Source organism: Centropristis striata, chromosome 4, assembly GCF_030273125.1.
Source record: "Centropristis striata isolate RG_2023a ecotype Rhode Island chromosome 4, C.striata_1.0, whole genome shotgun sequence".
NCBI lineage: Eukaryota > Metazoa > Chordata > Actinopteri > Perciformes > Serranidae > Centropristis > Centropristis striata.
Genome location: NC_081520.1, coordinates 24,369,134 through 24,393,187, shown reverse-complemented (window position 1 = coordinate 24,393,187; position 24,054 = coordinate 24,369,134). Strand labels below are relative to the sequence as shown.

The following is a 24,054-nucleotide window of genomic DNA, read 5'->3' as shown; positions in this document are numbered from 1 at the left end:
AGAGAGAGAGAGAGAGAGAGAGAGAGAGAGAGAGAGAGAGAGAGAGAGAGAGAGAGTTGATTGCTTTATATCTTACTCCATTTTAGTCTGTCAGTGAAATCCACCTCACCTTTTGAGATGACATGACTCTTTTCGCCCCCTCAGCCCTCCCTGCCCTCCATAGGTAGCCGCAGGGATGTTGGGTGTGTGTGCGGAAACTGACAGGTAGAGAGCTGCCGTCTCTCGGTGAGTTGCAGCCAATGCAGCGAACAGATTTAGTAAATATTCCGCTATGAGGATCATGCAAACAGCCAGATTAACAATGTTCGCATAACTTGGCCCCAGCCTTGAGTTCAGCAGTGGACGTGGGCGAAGAGACCGCAGCAACAAACGGGAAACTCTACTGTCAGCTGGCCGGGAAAACCGACCACACCAGCCGGCTTCCGGGGATTGAGGGGCCGCATCGGTTGACGGCAGACGTCGGTCGGTAGCTCGGGGGGAGTGAGGGCGAACAACCACAGCATCGCCGACATCCACCTCTCCATTTCAGCCACTTTCGAGATGTCAAGAAAGCTACAAAGGACAGAAGTCTGCGCCGACTGCAGTGCGCCAGGTAGGGAGGAGGGAAATAAATGAGAAATATCACACTATACTGGAACAATACGTGGGGAGGGGACATGGTGGGACAACAGGGCCGAGGCTGCTCTCCCTGTCAGCGGGGCCGCAGAGCAGGAAAACGGCCAGGCTTCAAGCGTCGCTTAGGCCCAAAATAAACAGTGAAAAATAGGCGTGTTATCCCAACGGGAACAATTTTTGGCTAATAGCTGCTCAACGTTAATTGGGCAGCTTAGTGTGCATATTTATTTAACTAAAACCATACCCAAAGGCTACCAGTGTTTCTGCTGCAGTGAACCATCTGAGTGTCAGATTTATGTCGCCTTCCTACTTGGAGAGACGTTTGTTTTGATTTTCAGACTTCTTAACGCGTTAGCTTAGCCTTGCTAACGAGCAGGCGATTTAGATTCACTGCGTTGCTGGCTGTTATTAAACACGTAGCTTCTACCCAATGTACTTACATACTATATTACCACTACATTTCAAATCCGTTGTGTTATTGTTAGGCTCTTGCCTGTGGCGTTTTGAGACTGTACCTGGCTAAAGTTGCTAGCTTAGCTACCATGTTAGCTATTCTAGCTAACTTTTGCTAAATCGCAAGTTTTTTATTTTTATTTTTTATTTATTTATATCAAACAGCAATACAATGCACAGCTACAAAGAAGAAGAAACGAGTAACAGACAGCTAAACAATGCAAAAAATAAAATAGAAGTAAATAATATTTTTAAAGAAATAAAATAGAAGAATAATTAAATGGAAAGAATGAACAAAAACAAACGCATAAATAATAAAATAAACAGACGCAAGATTACATGTTAAAGACATTAAACACAGTGCATATGTTGGCAGTCTTCACAGCTTTTTTGTTTTGTGGGCAGGAGAGAGTTGAGATAAACTGTTCAAACTGACTTCAACAAAAATAAAAAATAAAATGTACTTGAAAACTTACATTTGTGTATGTGGTATTTGGCAAAAAGAAAATTTAATTTATAAGAAAATATGCATCATCATCATCCTTCTTTTTGTGATCAAAACAGCCAAATATGACATCTTTATAATGCAAAGTAAAACCAGTGAAAATATTTGTGTTAACAAACGAGGCAATGTCCTTCCAGCTAAATCGCAAGTTATTGCCAAGACGATCCCGCTAACGCGTCAGCTACCAGCCCGTCGTTTAAACGGACAGTAGTTTTTGGTCCGTAAATTACCACTAACGATGATTGAATGAACAGGGGAATATTTAGTTGAAAGCCATCATAAAGTGTTACATTTAACAGGACTCAACATAGAGGCGAAGAAAGTGAATATGTTTAAACTACTTCTCTTGGATAAACCTAATATGTTAACCACATTGTTTTGTATGATATGGGTATGATCACTGCAAAGAGCATTTTTGTTGGTGGGGTTACTTGTGCCTCGTTTGCTCCATCTATGTCTGTGTCCGTCTTGTTGTAAAGTGAGGTAGAGGTAATGCCCAATCAACGTTGGTAATCCCTCCCTTGGTTCTACCTTATATATGTACCCTCACATGCCCTCATGTCAAGTTTAAAGCACCTGATTATTGGTGTGTGTGGGTGTGCGTGTGTTGGTAGCATTCATTCATGTGTACATGCATTAACAGCTGCCCTCTTCCCAGCTGCTCTCCCTAGCAGTGTGTGTCTGTCTGTGTGTGTGCAAAACTGTCATAAGCTTTAGGGCCCTCCTGCTCAGTGTTCAAAATCTTGTTGGCTACAACTTGCTTCTGCTTCATGACCTGAACCTTTTCCCTGCTACTACTACTATCCACTCACCTTTCTGCTGCCTGTTCTGTCCCTTCAGTGGCATTTCCTGCTCAATAATCTGACCAGCACTCACCAATCTCAGTTGAACATGTTTCCTTGAATGCCATATCAATTTACAGTGTGCTTAATGTGGGATGCCCCTGACCAATATATCCTGTTTGGATAGAGTAAAAATGTGTTTGTTGTAGAGTTATTGTCTCTATACATGGGTTTCCTTGGATTGATTTACTGATTATTCATACTGGTGGTGAGCTTGTTTGTGCTGGTGTACCTGTTACTAGCTGTATATTTCTTCTACCATCCACTCTTACATGTGGCCCCTCCTTCCGAGGACATGCTAACACACGCAGTGCGTTCTGCAAAATGCTGACCTAGCCACTGGTGACAGGCCACCTCCCTGCTACCCAGCTTTGTGTCTTACTAGGGGATAACTCGATGGCATGGCTACAAAGGACAACTGATACTCCCAGTCCAAGCCAAGCCTCAGGAGGCTTTAATGTCACGCCGTGGCAATCTGCACGGTTTATAGCAACAATGAATCAAGTTGTCATGATAGTAAACTCTTTATTGAGCACAGATGCGATTGTGTGAGAAGCTGAGACTCATGTGCAAGCATTTAGAGCAGTTTGACAGTGGTGTCATCGAAATTTCTTAATTGCGTTGTGTTGTCAAATTTTACTGTTGAGTTATGACCAGTGTTTTCTTGAGTTTGAAAACTAGGTGGATAAATGGCATCAGCCTAGAAACGATGTAGACATGTTGCATCTGGATATGCTTTTTTTTTTTTCTAAGGCTGTGAGACTCCTCTGGTGTGAAATTAACTTGTGCTATGTTTTTGTATAGATACTTACCAGTCAAATTATGTAAATGCAAACAAACAGTTACAGTGAGTTTTCCAGACTTTATATGTATCATTCACCAACCAACCTCATGTTAACACATGTTTTTATGCAGGCTTAAGTGACAGTTATTAAAACAAATATCAATGCTGTATTGATTAATTAGGCCAACTTTAGGCTAAATTATGTCACACTGTAGATTTGCCCAATACTTGCTGCCAATAGTCTATTCAGGTCTAATAGCTTAATGGTGTAGCCTCATATTGATCCAGCGAGCCAAGCAGATAGCATAGCCTGTGGGAGTTTTTATATTTATTACACAGATTAAGGAATTAAATTGCTGCAGTCCAGCCTTTAAAGCCTACGGGCTACTGTTCTAAACTAGGCTATAGCTCTTATCAAAGCCATTTTGCATTTGCTGCTACTTTTTCTGCAGGCAAAAAGACTTACAGCATGTCAGTTCATCTGATGATGGACTATTTTAGCTCCATTAATACCCTAAGCCCAGACAGTTTTATCCCAGCCTGAGAATGACTAATACAGATAGTAGATGTGCGTGTGTGTGTTTGTGGATGCATCATGTGCATGTTAGTGTGCATATATTTGTTTTGATAATGCAGGCTGTATTAGTTGTGAGTTGCTCATCACATCAGGGTCCTGAGGGCATAAACATGACCTAGACTGTATGACTAGTCTACCAGTGTCCGTAGACTGGCATCTGCCTTTGCTGCTTCCCCTCCAATCCTCACCTCATTCACTCTCATGAATTTGAGAAAAGTGATGTTCCCCAAGAATTATGTACACAACTGCAATATCACACCAAACAGACGTAAACAAATTCCAAATGTTGTTATGGAAACCTCAGACTGATGCCGAAAACTAGTCGATCTGACATTTGGCACAGACACTGAGGTACCACTGGTCTTATACCAAGCTGCTTGTGACTGAAAGGTTTACTTCGTTTGTGTATAATATGTGTGTGGAAGCATTCACATTTTGTTATGTTTCCTTTATTAGAGATTTAAATATCTTAACATTACCACTTTTCACAGACAGTATTGCTGTACTATCTTCTTTAACCAGTATTGTAAAAAATCTAATTGCTGATCTTAAAGTAAGGATTTCCCCCCCAAATTCTCAAACACTTCTGTAAAAGCAATTATTTAATTAATTACAAAGATGAATATACATGCAAACTTGCGCTGCTTCAATGTGCCTGGTATCTATAGTGGATATGATTGCACATTCATTTGTAACATTTAAAAGGCTTATAAACATTGTTAGAGTTTTGGTTACAGAGGATCACTGTATTTAGGCTTCATGCTGTTGTTGCCGCTCTGTGCATACCCACAACTAATACCTGCAAATAGAGGACTAATATGAACACATGTTTGACTTGACCTTGAATAAGAAAAGGAGACTAAGAGGAGCATGTGTTTGACTTGACCTTGAATGAAAAAAGAGGACTAAAAAGAGCACATTTACCATGACCTTGATGGCAGAGGGCAAATGGCACCTATAGTAAACTGTAATTCAGGCCCCATGCATTGTAAGACTTGCATATTTAGGGGTTGTAATTAGGTCGTTTGGCAAACCATTCTCACAAGGGTTTTGCACATCTGTGGTTACTGCCTAGATACAACCACTGCAACACACTGTGACCATTGTAGAGGGCTAACTTCGGTATAAACTTACTTATGTTAGACTTAGTTTAATTTAAACTCCTCAGTTGGCATGCTCAGTCAGATACATCCCACATTATAATTTACAGCTAGCTAGCAAAAACTAGAAGAAGGCTAAGGTTCTAAACTGTCTAATTTGCTTCAGGCTACTATCTGCTGGTTAACTGAAATAATCTTAACCATTCAAAATATATTTGCCCCAGTATAACATCACATGAAAGCACATCCTTTGGCTTAGACAGCAGTAGTGTTGGTTGCACATGTGATGGGGAAAATACAGTGTGCATGCAGATGGTGGTAATCTGAATACTGAATTGTTATTTAATTGGAAGCTTGCAAATTGTCTTTACCAGAAATTGTCCAAACCCTTGCAACCGTAATTGTCTTGCAGCCTGGACTACAATGAGTGTTATGGTGAAGCATTTAAGATTCTTTATCTAAAAGTCTTATAGTCATACACAGACTGAGCCTTGTAATACCCTTCATCTATTTTTGTATGCCTATCAGACCCGGGCTGGACCAGTATCAACCGAGGGGTCCTGATCTGTGATGAATGCTGTTCAGTCCACCGCAGCTTAGGACGCCATATCTCCATAGTCAAGCACCTGAGGCACAGCGGATGGCCTCCCACACTACTGCAGGTAAGGCTGAGAAATGAGGAGTGAAGGAAAGTGAAAATGCAGTAACTTAACCCAGAATACTACCACACAAGGTGAGAACTAGCACAAAAGTCTGAGTCAGACCAGATGAATCAAATCCACTCAGGGTCTTCTATCTGTGTTAATATTAATAAAAAATAAAGTTGGTATTTTCTCTATTTATGTTTAATTCTAGGCAAACCTGTCTGTTGGTACTTTGTTTGATTACAAAAGCAATCATTTCAAAACATTTCAATACAATATTCCAATTGGGCTGTTACATGACTGTACTCACTAGAATATTATTATAATTATATTGCGTTGTGGTAAACCATCATTGAGTCACTGTGTGTATGTGTGTGTTTTAGATGGTTCAAACCTTGGCCAGTAACGGGGCCAACTCCATATGGGAACACAGTCTCCTGGACCCTGCTCAGGTACAGAGCGGTCGTAGGAAACCCAACCCCCAGGACAAAGTCCAGTAAGTATACTCCCTACAGGCTCTGAATACATAGAAACAAACTATCACAAACCTCCCAGCAGTCACCTTTGCTTTACTGCACAGGAATGTTGTATAACCTTTCTGGACATAATTGGTGTTTGCAGTGGTGAAGAGCAATTGCACCCAGTTGTACCTTAATGCCCTTTAAATAGCTTTCTCTTAGTCATGGATCACCTAATGAATATTGTTCTGTTCTCATAGGGTTTTTGTATACCTAAATACAGGAAAGGGTTTGTCGGTGAAGTGCTGCAGAAAATTCTTTGGACTTAATGTGATATAACACAAATGTGTGGAACCATATTGTGCACCATGTCATGAAATGTACTGTGTTGTATATTTTGTTAATGTTAATTGTAAAACAAACAGGAAACCAGTAGTTAGTAGACCTTCAGTTCTAACTCAGCACTAAGGCCTTGCTGAGGAACAGCAGTCTTGTTAAAAGAATACTTCACCTGCAAAGTGTCCATCTGTGTATCAGTAAAGTATCAGTAGTATCAGTAAACTTTGTTTTTCTTATTGCCTCCACAATGAACAAAGAATAAAAATACGGAGGCGTGTGTAACAACAGGAAAACTGTATCAAATCTCATCTCACAGTATAAAATCATACAATTTAAAACACTCTCTCATAAAACGTCTGCCGCTTGTGTAGGCTGTGCGAGTTTGGAGCAGTAATGTGTGATGTGGTGTCTAGTAAAGTGAATTTCTGGATATGAAATCATCTGCATTTCTGTAGTAGTCCCAGTACTAGTTGACAAGTATTTGTGGCTGTCCTGTTCTTAGATGTATTGTAATGAACTAATGTCTTGTTCTTAAGATGTCTGTTTAAACATTTGGATTCATTAAAGTAGGAAAAAAGTTGATTAAATATATATATTTTTAAAAATCCTTACGTTTCACCGGAGGCACACTGTCATTTTAGTCGCAGTGTAAGACACAGTTTATAAATGCCAGCTGGTGACTATATTAAAACATTAAAAAACGGCTGGCAAAAGCACTTATAATTACCTCGTCAGCTTTATGTTCCATATGATCATGGAATGTCTTGTTTTCTTTAGTGATTTCTTTTTTGCTGTGGTGGCAGCAAAACACTGTGGTGCTTTCACTTTGCTGCGCTCCAGCCAAAAACGGGCAGTTTTGGCAGAACCTCTCCCAAGGCACTATGCTGATTAAAAAATAGTACCACCGCATCGGCGTATTGCTACATTTGCAGTTACAAATGACAGAAGAACTGTCAAGTGCATCGCTTGTTAGAATATAGTGAAGAAGACACCTAATTCTCTTTTCAGTGTATGCGTACATGAAAATAATGCTGCAGCAAAAAAACACACTGAAATTCCCCATGAGGGGATATTGAACAACTTCTTTGTCTTCTTCTTGTTAACCATCTTACCTTTTCCTCTGGTGCAGCCCCACTAAGTCAGAGTTCATCAGAGCCAAATACCAGATGCTGGCCTTTGTACACAAGCTGCCCTGCCGGGATGATGATGGCGTCACTACCAAGGACCTCAGTAAGGTGAGGACTGAGCGTCATTAGCCTATATCTGGACGTTGCCATATTGCTGAGCTGCTTGTGTAAGCACAAAGGATGTTTCATTTATAGAAGTCATTGGGAGACTTCCCAAATAACAACTTATGTAAACACACACAAACACACACTTGTGCACACCCGTGAACCCCCTGGCGGGAGGTGATGTGAATGACACAGCAGGATGTAATAATAATCTCTAATGCTGCACAGCTTCACGGGGCTAATAAGCCTGTTTCTGTATCTTTGTGATGTTTAATCTTTCCGCCCCCGGCACACTCTGCTTCTCTTTCTCTCTCCTCTTTACCTCCCCTTATTGTTTCTTTATTAGCAACTTCACTCAAGTGTACGGACGGGGAGTTTAGAGACGTGTCTTCGGCTCCTGTCCCTCGGCGCCCAGGCCAACTTCTTCCACCCGGTCAGGAAAAATCTACTCGCTGACTCACTCCATTTAGCAATTAGCCATGCTGTTCAGTTACTCTCTTTATGCCAGGCCTCTTGTCCTGACTCTATTTGTGTGTCTACCTCTAGGAGAAAGGCACAACCCCGCTGCATGTGGCGGCCAAGGCAGGCCAGATCCTGCAGGCTGAGCTGCTAGTGGTGTACGGTGCAGACCCCGGTGCACCTGACATCAACGGACGAACACCTATGGACTACGCAAGGTACAAAACAGTGGAAACACTTCAATAATAACACAATCCAATCTGATATGAAAGAATGGTGAGGAGAAAAAGTAAAACAGTTAAAATAATGCAAGAAGAAAACTGGATGATTTGTGTTTGTATTCCAGGCAGGCGGGCCATATAGAGCTAGCAGAGCGGCTGGTAGAGTGTCAGTACGAACTGACGGACAGACTAGCTTTCTACCTTTGTGGGCGGCGCCCAGGTAACCCAATGCACCAGTTTGTGTGCACCTCACATGCCCTGAAACAAAGCACCTTAGTGACATACATGGTAGCTTTTATTGAGTCTCCTCTCCTCTCCTCTCCTCTCCTCTCCTCTCCTCTCCTCTCCTCTCCTCTCCTCTCCTCTCCTCTCCTCTCCTCTCCTCTCCTCTCCTCTCCTCCTCTCCTCTCCTCAGATCACAAGAATGGCCATTATATCATTCCTCAAATGGCAGACAGGTATGGACCATGACATTATTGTTTTGTATGAATATGTTTATGTGCCTTGCATTTCTGTGCACGGAGTGGTTTGATTGCATGAATGATTGTTAGTATTGTACAGTAACTTTGCCTTACTCCTATGACTGCTTCTTTTCACTGTGTCTCTCTGGCGTGGATGAGTTGATACTGATGCAGTTTAGTGTTCTGACCAGAGGGTGGCACTATAATATATGTAACCCAACCCTAAACAAAGAAGGTATATGACATCTCTATAAAAGCTGTTTATTGTAAATAGTGATCTAAGCTATTACACGGACCTGCAATGAATTAGATACTTGAGGTGCGCTGTGTTTATTAATCCTAAAATGCAGGTTTGATTTGAGAGGTGCAGAAGTGCACAGTCAGGTTATGATAAATCAATTTAAGTATTACTTGGCTCAGCTTATTTCAAATATTTGATGGGCTTTCTCAGACGAGTCACAGAAATATCTTCGCTGACAAATGTACATGTTTTGCATCTTAATAAAGTGAGCCTCAAAGTCTATTTGTTACTTAAGTGCGTCTTACGTCTGAGCTGCCACCTAACTCCACTTGCATCTGTTCTGTTCTGGTGAATGGTTCCTCTTAATAATAACAATTAAAGCTGTTTTGATGTGGCTTCTCTGCCCCTCTTTCTGTCTGTTTCTTCCTTTTTTCTCACTCGTCTTCTGTTCTCTCCATTTCGCTGCGCTTGGTGGAGCCAGAGCTCGTCCTAAGTGCCCGACACAGAGGTATCTTTACTCTCCTTGTTCCTTTTTTCCAGAATCTCTTCCTTAATTTCAACCCCCCTCTGTCTGCTACCCCATCTTTTGTAGATTTTCCTGTTGTATACCACTGTAATCTCTTGATTGATTGGCCATAATCTGATATCATCAGAGAATGGAGCTGAACAGTTAGTTTGAAGGAAAGAAAATCCAGATGACTTGAAGCTGTTAGGAAATAGTGTCAGACGGCCTCCTGCAGTAAGTTAGATGTTGCTGTGCTCACAGTATTCATGTTGTACACTAGTGGCCACAAAAAACAAACAAACAAGACTTTGCGCTGGAATAAGTAAAGTGGGGGGAAGTGCAGGGAAATCGTTGACATGTAGCTCTTTTATGTCTGTCTATTAACACTTCATTACAGTCTAACGTAGAAGCCCTAAAGGCAAGTAAGAATAAAATCAGGTGATCTATTTTCTAGTGATGACCAAATGGAACTTAGTGGGGTCAACAAATACAACTAATGGTTCATGAAGCTTGATTTTGATCAGAAGCTTCAAGTCTGACCGAAGTTGTGTTGGAGAAAAATGATAATCTTCCTAAGATTCCTTTTTTCCCATTAGTGAAAACTGGTGCATGGGAAAAAACACAAATGCTTTTAGTCCGGTTTAGAACATGGGGTAGTGGTGCACTTCAGCTTCTGACCCAGAATGAGTAGTACAATAAACGTTTTTAAGTCGTAAAGACAGATAATTGAGACTAAGTCTACAGTGAAGTATAGATAGAAAAGTTACACTATGACTGACCTAAACATATTTTACAATTTTAACATTCTAGTAGTTTGCATAATCACAGATGCACCCTGTTCCTGGGACTGTACAGAGAGTTGCTCTCAGGTTTAAATGGCTCCAAATGGGAGTCACGATTACATCAAGTCCTTTCGATCTGACACCCAACGCATCCCACCCTAAATGTGCCTTCCCTCTCCCTCCACCCCCCCTTCAAGCCAAACACCTTCCTCTTGCTCCTTTCTCCATATCCACAAATTCCTCTCTCCCTCTACCTCCATTTCTTTATTCCACTGTTTCTTTGTGGCGCCTGTCTTGACTGTTGTCCTCTGTGTTTTTTAGTCTGGACCTGTCAGAATTGGCCAAGGCTGCCAAGAAGAAGCTCCAAGCGGTGAGTTTGGTTCAACTGTGAGATTGAAATCATTGTTAATTGTAGATTCAGGATACAATTCACACAAGTTACAGTTTTTACAGAAAAGATTGAGACAGTTTTTTAAAGTAAGTACTTGGTAAAAGAAAATGGGCAAAAAAGTTTGGGTTAACAGCCAGATTTTCTGTTCTTTGCCAAAATAATGTTTGGCCGCTCCAGGGCCATCTGTTCAGCCAGACAGCTAATGGTCAGTTACCAACATTTGAAGGACTTAAGTCAAAAACCATGTCGCTGAAGTTTGTGGAAAAATGAGACAGCAAGCAAAGTAAAAATGTTTAAATTTGCATCCAAGATGAGTGTGCATCAGGTTATTTTTGTGTCTGTTTGTTACACCCGTACGATACACCTGACCACTTGTTTGTTTGTGTAACAGTTAAATAATCGGCTGTTTGAGGAGCTAGCGATGGATGTCTACGATGAAGTAGATCGCAGAGAAAACGATGCAGGTGAGCCACATCTCCTCCCACCACACGTCCATCTTTGATCCTCTGTGAAATAGACATATCTGTCTTGTGTTTTTACTTTTACCTTATATGGAAACAAGATGTAGAAAACTACAGAAAACACCCCCACAAGAGTCCATTGTCATGATGAAAATGCGGTAGAGGAAAATGATATTTTGAGAGAACAGAGAGTGAATTTGAAGGACAGAGTGAGGAGAAAAGGAAAATGAATGTGGAAGAGGAAGGCCAAATGGAGTGAGTGAGTGTGTGAGTGAGGGAGGAGGAGAGACGGAGTGAGGAAGTGCCTCAGAAATTCTTGAGTCTCTCTCCTCCTCCTCCTTCTCCTCGGCTCTTTCTCGCTCTGTCTCCTTTTCTTTTTTCCGTTTCTTCTCTCCCTTTCCTTCAGTAGCAGTAGCAGTCAAATTGTGCTTACTGACAGAAGCACCGCAGGTAAGTGGCAAGGAGACATAGACACTCACACACACAGCCACACACACACACACACACACACACAGCCACACACAAGGGGAGGGCTCAAAGCACAACGGTGGATTATAGGGGCCTGAATTCAATTTTAGGTTCTACTGTATGGTTTCACTGTGCTTTGTCTAGGTCTGTCTGCATGTGTGGGTGGATGGACTGCGTGTTTTGCTGCCCATGTGTTTCGTGTCAACACACACACACACACACACTTATTTTTTGCTTCATGTTTGTGTCTCCAGTGTGGCTTACGACCCAGAACCACAGCACTCTGGTGACAGAACGCAGTGCGGTGCCCTTCCTACCAGTCAATCCCGAATACTCTGCCACACGCAACCAGGTAAATACACACACAAACCTGTACACAAAGTGCAGGAAATCACAGGTAGCATTCATACAATCATCTAAAATTGTACTGTACATATTTCTTGATTGCACTCAATTATAAAACGGAGATAAAGAAGAAATTGAGGTGCAAGAATTTGTGAGAAAAAAGAGGAAATAGAGCACTGTGATATCTTAGACAGTTATACAGTGTGTCTGTGTTTTGGGGAGAAGCCGAGAACGAGTGTGAAATTGACAAGGGATGTTCTTCAGCTGTGAAAGAGGAGGAACGATGTAATCCATCTGTGTTTCTCTCTCCCCCCTCTTCTTTCCCTCGCTCTCTCTCTCTGTGAAAGAGAAATCCCATATGTCCTCTCACATAGTTCTCCTCATCTGCGTGGCTCATTAGTGTAAACATTGACTTTTAACACAGACACACACACACACACCGAAACAACACCAGCATCGCCACGTTTGCTCTGCTCTGATTGGGCTGCTCACTGTGGTCAGCAACTGCTGTCTATTTATGGTGGGAAACAAAAGAAAAACACACTCACACACATTTAGAGTTGAACTTTTTACCTTTCTTTGTCTTCCAAAGTGTTTTTGAACAGCACATTGCTTTATCTAAATGTCTAATGTAGCACTTCATTGGAAAGTGACCTTTTTATTCTCATATATGGATGCCGACATGCTTGCGTAATTGCACGGTTTATGTTTCTTTCCTCATGTTTGTGTGTATAAGGGAGTACAGTTGTAATTGTGTGTGTGTGTGTGTGAGTGCGAGTGTTAACTATGACTGTGTTTTTCCACAGCACATGCTCGTTGACCACAGTAGTCACACAGGCAGTGAACCACTGACTGTGGGCTGGATTGTATCTGTTCTACACAACTGATGACACAACTTTTAGGGAACTTCATGCCAATGTGTGCCTGTGTGTATATATAATAACCCAAGTCTTAACTGCTGACTCGTTCTTCTTTCAGGGCCGTCAAAAGCTGGCCCGCTTCAACGCCAGGGAGTTTGCCACACTCATCATCGACATCCTGAGTGACGCCAAAAGGAGACAGCAGGGAAAAGGTCTCAGCAGTCCTACTGGTGAGACACTGGGAGGAAGGGACACATTAGGGCAGAGGGTGAAAGCAGTTATAATGTTTTTAACTCTCTGGACCCCAAGAAGTTCAAGGTTTTTTGTTTTTTTTGCTCACTATGGCCTTGTTTTTGTAATTGCAATATATGACTATAACCTCCATGGAAATGGCATAATCATGGCTTTGATAAAAGGTGTAATTTTGTCTGTTTAAAAAAAAAAAGAAAAGAAAACATGCCTTTCAAACTGTTGGGATTCAGAGGGTTTAAGAACTTAACCTAGTTGCAAATATGAATAGATATAGGTCAGTTCATTGAGTTTTCCAGCAGCATTTGATCAAATATTTTGGAAGCAAATGTGTTTATTGTTGTAAGCAGCAACATGGTGATCAGGCCAACTTACCGATAAAGGGAAGAAGGGTGATTTCTTTAGGATTTATATTTTATAAGTGCAACAACAGGCTGTATGTTTTTATCTGTATAGAAATTTCACTTAACTATTCTGCATCCAAGAACGTGGTCATATGCGAAACCAACATGGAGACCACTACTAAAATAAGTTGCATCAGCAGTCAAAGATGCAAAGAAAGAGGAGGGTGGATAGATTTTATATTGGGAGTTATAATAAATAAGCACATTTTCACCTTTGTCAGACACATTGGATCTGGGCATTGATGATGACCAGCATGACTATGACAGTGTAGCCTCGGATGAAGACACAGACAGCGAGCTGACCACCCAGAACAACAACAACACGCAACGCAGCAACCGTGCAAAGGTATGGTACTTGAACACACAACTTATTTTGGACAACCAATGTGCACACACTACTACACTGCACATACTGACACAATTTTTAAATGGTGCTCATGCTCCTCTCACATAAAATGTTAGAATAGTAGTTGCATCAGCTAGCAAAGCTTTCCCCTGGTTTCCCCTTTATGACTGCTTGTCCCAGCATGCTTTGCGGGGAGTGGCCACAGTCAGGGCTGCCACATAGCTCCTGAGTGACATCATCAGTTATTCTGGGTCCTTGTCAGAGAGGCATTGTTCGTACAGAGAAAGAGTGAGTGCAGTGAGAGGAAAGAGAAGAAGACATTTAGTGAGAGAGAAAGAGAGAGAGGGTGAGGGTGTAGAGTGGGAGTGGTAAAAATGACAAAGTAAACAACAGCTAAACCAGTAACCATCTCCTCTTCCTTTGGCCTTGTTTTGCTCATTGGGCAGAACTCAATAAACAAAACCGCAAGTCAGAGGTTCCACCCCCGTCTCCACTGTAGAAATATGTGCATTCATTATTGCATTGTGCTCGTATCATATGTCATTGCATTCAGTTATATGAGGTGTTATGTATAGTCGAGGCATAAGCCTAAAATAGAAATGGAGTGGGTAGGAGGTGGAGGAATTGTAAACAAAGAGCTGTGAAGAAAAGTCAATGAAATATGTTTTTATGAGGTTCATTTCAGGGAGTGGTATAGAAATGTGTTTGAGCATGCTACAGGGTCACAGGAAGTGGGGGCAGATGGTGCACTGAGGACAAGAACTGAGGCTCTACTGTCTATGCGTGTGTGATCAGCTGCAGTACGTACTGGGCTTCAGGCTGCAGGCCAGCCCTCTCCCAACACAGTTGTAAGCTGTGTTTTATCCAACTCAAAACACACTGATTCATATATCCTCGTAGTACCTCTGCAAAAAATGCATTTATTACATACGGTATGTTACTTGGGACGCTTTCACGATGCAAGTCCATTTGGTTAGTCCGAATCAGAGTGAAATTGATACATTTGGTTCGTTCTGTATTTAGTCTGGTTTGCTTTCACAGTGCAGAAATGTAAGCGGACCAAATATAAGGAAAAGATTTGAAGAGGGGCGTGTACGAAGTCAGAGGGCTGGAAGTCTACCCGCACTATTATTTCTTATTGGTTGAAAAGTTGGCTGTGAAAAAATGTAAACAAAGCAACATGGAACCAAGCGCAAACCGAGTACCTTTAATCATACCGAGCTTCTGTCGAGGCTCCCGGTCTTCAACAATGTCCATTATTTCCGCTGTGCTGCGATCAGACTCCTGTATATTCAGAGAGGGCAAGCCCTGATCCTTCTACTACAAAGGTACATTTTAAGTTATTTTGAGCAATATGTTGATAATTCTGCAATGACAAATTAGCTTTAGCTCAGTGGTAGCCAACAGAGTGAAACTGAATAACACAAATTTCATCTTTATAATATTATCTGTGTATATCCCACCGCGCAGGTAGCCAACAATCCACTGCGATTTGGTTCATTTCATATAATTGGCTCAGATTACGTTCACAGTGGAATCGAACCGCATTAGGGTCCGTTGGGAAATGGGCCGAGACCCTCGCTGCAAGTGGTCCGGGTACCTGTTGTTCTGGTGCGCACCAGTGTATGATTGGAGCGTTTACAAGGGACCAAACGAGCCGTAACGAGGATTTAACCGCACCAGAGTTCGATTAAAACGGACTTAACTTGTTTTGAAAGTGCCCTTAGAATGCCGTCAGCCCAAGCAACAATGCATAAGTTACATTCATTTGTAAAAACACTAAAGGAATTTCAAAGTGGGGTTATGTCCTGGAACAAGACCTCATAATGTCCCCACTTTGTCTTTCTTTCTACCACTGTCTGTCCACCTGCCTGTATGTCCTCTCAATCCAGAGTATGGACTCATCAGACTTGTCAGATGGCCCCATCACCCTGCAGGAGTACCTGGAGGTGAAGAAGGCCCTGGCCTCCTCGGAAGCAAAGGTCCAGCAGCTGATGAAGGTCAACAACAACCTGAGCGAGGAGCTCCGGCGGCTCCAGAAGGAGGTAGGGAGCATGGAGAGGGGATGAAAGGTCAGAGAGTTATCTTTTGCAGAACCTCAACCACAGGGGGATGTTGAGGGCAGAGCAACAGAGAAAGCAGAAAGTGGGAGTTTAGCTTATATATTATTAATACTCGAGCAACAAAGGACAGGAAATAGAGATGGATGAAGCAAAAAGGTCAGCATGAATTGTTTCTTTAAAAAAAAGTCAAATGTAGTGAAGGAGTTGGATTATAAACTGAGACAGAGGATGACGCCTTGATGACTGGTATTGAAGAACACACAAGATGAAGAGACAGGTTGGCAGCATGAGAAGGAACAATTGGTTTAGACAGAAGGAGGGCAGGATGATGGAGAGACAAGGGAATATTTTAATATCTTTGCAAGCTGATGTATTTTTCCTGACAGGGTGTCATTTTCCTACACTGTTGTCTCTTGGAGATGTATTTTGTTACAGTTTTTCAGTGTGATTCAGTAACTAAAGCAGACGTCATTCTCATACGGAGCCAGGGTGCTACAAATACTCCTTTTGTCATGTTTAGTTGTCACTTTTAGTTTAGACAGTTTCCACTTAATAACGTTTATTTGTGGTTCATTGTCACTTCATTTGGTTTCCTGTGACTCATCATCATTAGCTCATTGTATTCATTAGTGGCTCCCAGTGTCAGCTTATGTGACCCATGATTCATTCATGTGTTTATTTTTGTCACTTGACTGATGATTTAGTGAAGCGCTGAGGCAAACATGCACTTGTACAAGCAAACACAGCGCAGATAACAAATACGGTGGTCAAATTAGATGGCAGTCAACAGTACCTCAGTACAGGTGAGCCCTCATTTACCCTTGAAAATGATCTATGTACAGTATAGTAGTACAGTATATATATATATACAGATATGTTTCCTTCCACCCCATTCCTAAAACCTCCTTCCTGCCTCGACATGTAACCTATTCAAGTGTCTTTAATACATCCCCCCTTCTTCCCCGCTCAGATATGAGTTAATATGTATGTAATATGTATGTGAATGCTTGTCTTTGACCATTCAGTTGACCCCCCCTCCCTTCCCTTCAACCTCCCCATGTCCCTCCCTCCATCCTCTCATCCCTCCTTGCTCCCTTCCTCCTCTCCTGTAGATCACACGGATGCAGACAGAGAACAGTGCGCTGCGGGGGGGCCAGCAGGCTGGGGGGGCAGCTGGCCATGGGGTAGGGGGGCCTGGTGGAGGAGGAGGTGGAGGGGGAGGAGGCCACTGGCAAGGGGTCGGGATGAGAGGAGGAGTAGGCGGAGGGGGTCTTGGAGGGTTTGGGCAAGGAGCGGACCCCCCGGGGCTGTCGGTGCCCTCCTCGCTCGCCCCCCACTCCCATCCCCACCGAAGGGACCGCCAGGCCTTCTCAATGTACGAGCCAGGGGCGGCCCCCGGCCCCACGGCCCATGGTCCCCCAGTCCTGGACTCCCTGGCAGCCCGCCTGCAGCCCCTCAACACACCCAGCGTAAGTTAGAACTCCCCCCGGCCCCTTTTCTACTCGTCAACCTCCTTTTTGGTGGCCCTGATTGGCTCTCTTTGGCCTAATTGATTGGTGATAGTCCAATCCTTATCTCTCTATTTCCCTCCGACTTTATCTCTCCCTGCATCTCAGTTCCCGATCCTTCTCTTTGAAAGGTCCATTTGTGCATGAACCCCCCATTTATATGTGAACATGTAGCACTGATTTGTCTGAGAACACTAGGACCACAACCTATGATTTTTTAGCACCACAAAGGGGAAGTGCATAAGTGTGACGTTAAGGAGAAAGATGGAAAGTAGGGACTGTGTCTGATTGCCTGGCGATGCCTCTGATTTCTCCGCTCTCTAGCCTGCTCTGCACTCTTTGACCTTTCCATTTTCAACCCTTTTAACCTCCTGGTTAGCTCTCCTGTTCTCCCTGGACAGCTGCTTTATTTAGGAGTTGCTATGATTACACATAAATGTGCACACACACGCAAAGGGAAGGACATTTTTTTTACAGTCTCTGAACAATGTTTTTGTGTCCGTATAGTGGCTTTAATTGCCAACAAGTACAGTAGGTGACCAGTTATAGCTTTCAGAAGCATTTCTCTTATAGCTACAGTAGGAAGACACACAACCACTCACCACTACTGTCAACCTTTCTGTGGAAACCTCCATGGAGTCGTGTCCAATTCACCATCTCCGTACACAAAGATTTACCTGTTTGTCTGTTTTCTTTCTGTCTGTCTGTCTCTTCACCTGTCTGTCCCTTGCTCACTGCAGTGCAGCCGTGCATCCTCTGGATGTAAGCATTCTGTCTGTCATTGCATTGTTTGCCATTTCATCAAATGTAGGATTCTCTCACATGCAACTATGCACCACTTCTGCTTATTATGCATTCTAATAATGGAGATCAACACTAGTGTAAAGTATGTGTGTAGTTTAAATGCTCCAGTTAGTTTAGTTGACAGTGTTCTTTGTCTTTCAGTGTTAGATAACTATAGAGGCATGTAGTCTTGATGGGATGATGGGTGAGCTGCCGAGTTGATCTGCCGCTGCTCTCACTGGCTCATTCATCTTGTTTTTCTGCTGTTTATAAAAACATCTCCTCTCTCTGTCCCCACACTCTTTTTTTCCTATTTCTTCACTCATCTCTGTCTGCTAATCTTTCATTCCCTCCACACATCCCTCTTTCTCCTCTTATCTTTATCCCTCCATCTCCCTCTTCCTCTCCCCATCCTTGTTTTCCCTTCTTTTCACAGGTACGAAAGGGTGGTACAGGGGGTCCAGCGCCATATGGTGGCCATCATCTGTCTGGGTCTACTGAGATGGGCAGATATATGGTGAGAATTTTTACAGTTCTTGATTCTTCTCTGATTTTGTGACCCTCATGTTCCTGTAGCCCGAAAGCCCTGACGACTCATTTAAAGGCATGATCTCTGTGGAGTGAGGGTTTTGATACTTTGCTCCATTATCAAAAAAGACATGGAAATCTCACCTTTTACAATATGTAACCTTTTAACAATATACAGCACAATACAGCAGTAAGCATCTATTTCATTTTTTTAGTAATGGCATCTTGAGCAGAAAATGAAGTCACGCTTCCTTTAGTTGTGTTTTTGTCTGAGTTTCTCTGTTGTTTGTTTACAACGAACAACAACAAATTGTTATGGAAGCCGGTACGGATGGGCGTTTGGAAGACCTGCCACCTCAAGCATTTAAAACGTTAACAATTAATCGCTATATGTTTATACATACTCCAGTATGTATAAAATCATGCGTACATGGGCAAAATAAAATGTATATATATCCAGTACTATGCAAAAGCCTGATTTGATAATGGAAAATTTTATTTTTAAAGGACGAAAAGAGACTTCTGCTGATTGCAAAACTAACTCAAGTGAGATGATACTGTAAAGATAACGTCAAGGAGTTCAATGTTTTATGTTTTAGCCACCGCATGAGGTTGGTTTTCACAGCAATCTTGCATATTTAAATGTGTTTTGTGTTTAAATATGTTTTGGATAAAATTAAACCTAGTAATTAGTGCTAGCAAGGTTTTATACACTACGCTAGTTTTGCTCAAATTAATATTCTTGTATTTCCCTGTGTTTTATAATTGTTATTGCAACTTTGAGTTTGCAAACTGTAGCTTTATTCAACTTCATTCTCAGTTCATTGGCTTTTTCCTGTAAGCCCAATATAAGTGCAGTCCATTTACCATATACCATTTACAAGCTTCCAGCTCAGCCACCGGCATGTTGAGAGCCTTGTGCGACAAACGATATGCTCTGAATTCCATATACAGCCATTTAATAATCTGTGCAATTCAGTGAATTTCTTGTTAAAATCACCACATTCAGTGGGAACAAATGCTTTGTGGGAGCTCTGCTGGAGTGAGTGGCTCAGGAGGGTTGGTGAGGTGGGTGATAATTGCAGTGATGGAGCGTGTTGTTGCTGTGTTTCCCTCCCCAGGTTCATAAAGCAGAGAAGCACGGCAGTGGCACTGACAGCGACTATGACAACACACAAACATACGACCTCTCGCTAAGGTCAGACCCACTGCAAGTCACTGTACAAACAAAGAGGAGTGTGTTTTAAACTGTTTATTTATATCACTATTTCCTAGTAACAGATACCAAGTAGTTGCTATGTTGTTTTTTCATATTTAACGGTTTTATTCTGAAGGCAGAAAACGAATTTGTTCTGAAATCAGATATGCACCCACCAGAAGTTTTGGCATGAAAGTCGAAAATGTCATGGGATATAAATGAGATTATTAGTCATCTAAAGCCATTAAACTATTTGCTAATGGGATTATCTGTCGCCATTAATTTATCTTTATAATTAGTACTCAAAATGGATATTTCACTCAGCTCTTTTTGCTGCATCTTTGTCTCTTCTTACTGTGCAGTGCTGTATCACTCACTGACGTGGGGGTTAATGATCTCTACTAACAGTTGTTAATGAGGAATAAACAAGCAGTCTCTTTAGATGTTGATCTCTCACAGTGTTAAGATGCTAAAGCTGATTAAAGTCCTCTGTGACTGTCAGCTCTCTAATTGAGTCCAAGGTGTTAATTAAAGTGTATGCATGTGTTTCCCTCGTCAGTATGGGCCGCAGCAGTGAGGAGGAAGGTCGTGGGGAGTCTGAGGAGGGAGGAGGTGGGGATCCGGGGGAGCCAGACCCCACCCTGCCCTGCACAGAGGATGTCATACTGAAGACTGAGCAGGTGACCAAGAACATCCAGGAGCTGCTCAGGGCCGCTCAGGAGTTCAAACACGACAGGTGAGACAACACAAAGATGGATGAAAGTGACTCAAAAAACAGTTTGCCTGCCTTAGAATAAACAATACTCATTATATCATGGCTCACAAGTGAGCATCTTGATAGATTTGAATAACACATTGAGAAGTCACAGGGACATCGAGTGCCAGAATCAGCTTTTCACCAATTGTGTTTTACACCCTTATTATCACCTGCACCAGGTGAATGCAGTTTTTAATGTTTCATTCAAATGGTTTCTAGCTCAGAGTCAGGCCAACTCTACGGTTAAAGAGTTTTGCACTGGTAGAATGGTTATACATTGGATCTATATTAAAATGTCTGTTAAGACATACTGTTTGTATAAAAGAAGTGGATGTAGCCTATAGCTCTGAAAGTGAAGCCATACAGGAAGTGCCTTCATTCTTTCTAATGGCCAGCAGGGGGAGCAACTGGTTGCAGAAAGAAGAAGTAAACATTCTCATAGTGAGTTTATAGTCTCACTAGCTAGTTTCAAGTCTTCTTTAATACAGCATGATGTTCATTTTTGAAATTATAATGTCATTAAGAGTAAATGGATGATAAATCAGGACATGCTTTAGGGTATGGCTTGTGATTGACAGAAAAGTTGCTATTTTTTTAATTGACTGATTGTTTCAGTATTCTTTTTTTTTTGTTGCAAAAATGGCAAAAAATGCAGCTTTCAGCCTCTCAAATATGAAGATTTCCTGCTTTTTCTGTTTTATATCATATTAAACTGAATAGTTTTGGGGTTTGGAAAATACGAAATTTCTAGTCCAAAGCATGATTCTGTAACATATAACCTTGTTACCAAAATAAACTTGCTAGCTACTAAATAAACTAAAAACAACTTTGTCTCCTATGTAGCTTTGTTCCATGTTCTGAGAAGATCCATTCTGCTGTCACTGAGATGGCATCGCTCTTCCCCAAAGTAAGTTCACAGTACCTGTTTTATTTTCTCCGTGTCTGTTTCTCTTTTTTTCTCTGGGTGTTGCTCCCTTTATCTTGCTTATTTACATCACTTGAGTTTTAATTCCCGATTCATTTCTCCGTAGCGCCCAGCATTGGATGCAGTCCACTGTTCCCTCCGCCTGTTGGCTTCCAGTGCCTCCCGGTTGCAGGTGGAGTGCCGCAAGGCGGCACCCTTGGAGCCCGGGGGCCCTGCGGTGGACTACCAACTCCTCACTCAGCAGGTCATCCAGTGCGCCTACGACATTGCCAAGGCTGCCAAGCAACTGGTCACCATCACCACTCGTGAGAAGAAACAGTGACCCAACAAATGCATGGATGGATGGATGGAGAGAGAAGAGGGAGAGAGAACAGATCAATGCATGGGTGGGCTCAGAGGGATGGGAGGGGCTTCCAGGAGAGGAAGAAATAGGGAAAATATGATCGCACTAGAGATGGATGATGAGAGTGATTGGGAGAATGAGAAGCGCAACGAAGAAAGGAAAAGATTGGAATATGCATGGAAAAGGAATCAGATGAAAGCAAAGGTAAAAGATTATTTGGTAGAAACACTACGGAGCATCGAAAAAAGGAGAAATTCCACATGTGGAAGAGAAAGTAGGGAAGGAACCAACATGGGAGCTACAGCCTGCTGCAACCTTAATAAACTGTTGGAATCAGATGTGTAAAATAAACCGCTTAAACTGTGATAAGCATACAATGGTGGCGATGTACAGCGAACTGGATCCGGAGACGCTTTATTTATTCTCACCTGTCACTCGTCATCCTCCTCCTCTCTGTTTACCTGAACGAGGGAGTGAGGAAGTGTACGCTGCAAGAGAGACCAACCACGTCATACTCCATGCCATCTCCGTCCCTCCGTCCTGTGAAGCCAGGACGTTCTCTCCTCTGCTCCTCTCTCTCCAACCAGACACAAGGCCCCTCTGTTTCCTATCCCGTCCCAGACAGGATGCGCTCGTGGTGCAGAGAGGGACCCTCTGGGACCCATCCAGCACCCGTCTCCATACCCCACCCAGGTTCTCAGATGCTTCCTCCTGGGTTAGCTTTTAGCAGGGGGCTCCAGCTTCTCTCTGACCCGTCACCCCCTGTTGTTGGTGGTACACAGCATGATCTGGCATGTTTTAATTTCTTTCCTCTCTCTCTTCTTTTTCTTTTCTTTTCTTTTTTTTAATACGCAGATTGGTTTGGTCTGCACCTCTGAGGACAAAAATGACACAAACAAAACACTTACACTGGAATAATTGTGACTTATTGTTGTTGTTTATCATTCTTTTTTTGTATTGATATTTTTACTGACTGTCATCTTGATTTAACTGTTTATGTATGTTTATTTTATTGTCTCAAATATGATTCTCATTTAGTGGAATAGGGAGAGAGGTGGAAGTATGTGCTCTACTGGGATTTAAGTAAACATGCACACACACACACATATAACAGAAATAACCTGTGAAATGGTCCTCAACATTTCTCAAGCACGCCCACTTACTGGGTGAAAATTGAAGTTTTTTTTTCATGTTGTGATGTGTCCTGTGTCCAAGGGGCTAGTTAACAGTTGCCAAAGGCGGAGAGGGTGTGAGGGGAGATTGTTTTTTTTGTTTTTATATTTTCTGTCAGACCGAAAGCCCCTTGGTGCAATATGACAGGACCTGGATCAAAATGCTCTCTCATGTGTCCTCAGCTGTCTTTTTTGGGCTTGACTTGCCTCATTTAACAGAGCCAGTGTCAATCATCTCAGAATCAATCCCATATTCACTTTTGAGGTGCCAAGCAGGAACCATTTGGTCCAGTGTGTGTCCAGCAATATGCTATTTACATGGTGGCTGTGCTTGTATGACACAGCAGCCATTATTTGAATGCATGCTAACAGTCACATTGAGTTGATACACACATACTGGTATGTTGCAGCTAAGCTTTAAGAAGTCCTGTGGAAAGCACCATATCTAGGAACCTGGAAAGTAAATATGATGAGAGACTCATTGCATCATTTCATTTGAGAAAATCTGCATATTTGAAATGGATCAAACCACCTCAAGTGTGCTTGATGTACTTCGCCATGTGGTATGTTCACTTTTATAGACTCTGGCAAGCACAATCAAGCCCACACTCTGTTTTCTGATTGATTCTCTGTCACGGCCTGCTGATCTGGGCCACAGAAGTTGTCACTTCTAGCTCACTGTCTCTGAGCCCTGCTAATGGGAGACAGAATTGGGAACAAAGATGTTTTATGTTTTGTTTTGTTTTGTTTGTTTGTTTTTTCAAAAAGAGAGCGCACTTAGCCTACTGTAGGTTTAAAGCTTGACGTACTGTGCTGAACAAATGTGGTCATATCTGTAACAAACAAAAGATGCAGATGGGATCCAACAAGTCTTTCCTAGCTGCCAGGAGGACCGTCCTCTTCTAGTTTAGAGTCACCTCAGACCCTGCTCTAACGATTCTGCTGCTGGTTTCTCAAAGTGTTTGTGGCTTTAAAGTGATAATTCACCTCAAAAACACATATTTTTCCTCTTGCCTCCAGTGCCTGCTATGTGTG

At 42.3% G+C, this 24,054-nt stretch overlaps 1 protein-coding gene across 2 annotated transcripts; it reads left to right on the top strand.

Annotated features, from left to right (window-relative positions):
• Window positions 1-212: 212 nt before the first annotated feature.
• Window positions 213-24,054, top strand: git1 (G protein-coupled receptor kinase interacting ArfGAP 1). 2 transcript variants are annotated; one of them, XM_059330936.1, is made up of 21 exons: window positions 213-592; window positions 5,405-5,538; window positions 5,904-6,016; window positions 7,447-7,552; window positions 7,896-7,982; window positions 8,096-8,226; window positions 8,355-8,449; window positions 8,645-8,687; window positions 9,413-9,439; window positions 10,540-10,588; window positions 11,001-11,073; window positions 11,793-11,890; window positions 12,862-12,973; window positions 13,618-13,742; window positions 15,635-15,787; window positions 16,918-17,274; window positions 18,533-18,613; window positions 19,746-19,822; window positions 20,382-20,558; window positions 21,423-21,486; window positions 21,611-24,054. In XM_059330936.1, exons 1-21 carry the CDS (start codon window positions 541-543, stop codon window positions 21,824-21,826), a joined length of 2,370 nt encoding a protein of 789 aa, XP_059186919.1. In that variant the 5' UTR covers window positions 213-540; the 3' UTR covers window positions 21,827-24,054. The 2 variants fall into 2 exon arrangements, with proteins under 2 accessions (XP_059186919.1, XP_059186920.1); XM_059330937.1 differs by lacking the exon at window positions 16,918-17,274.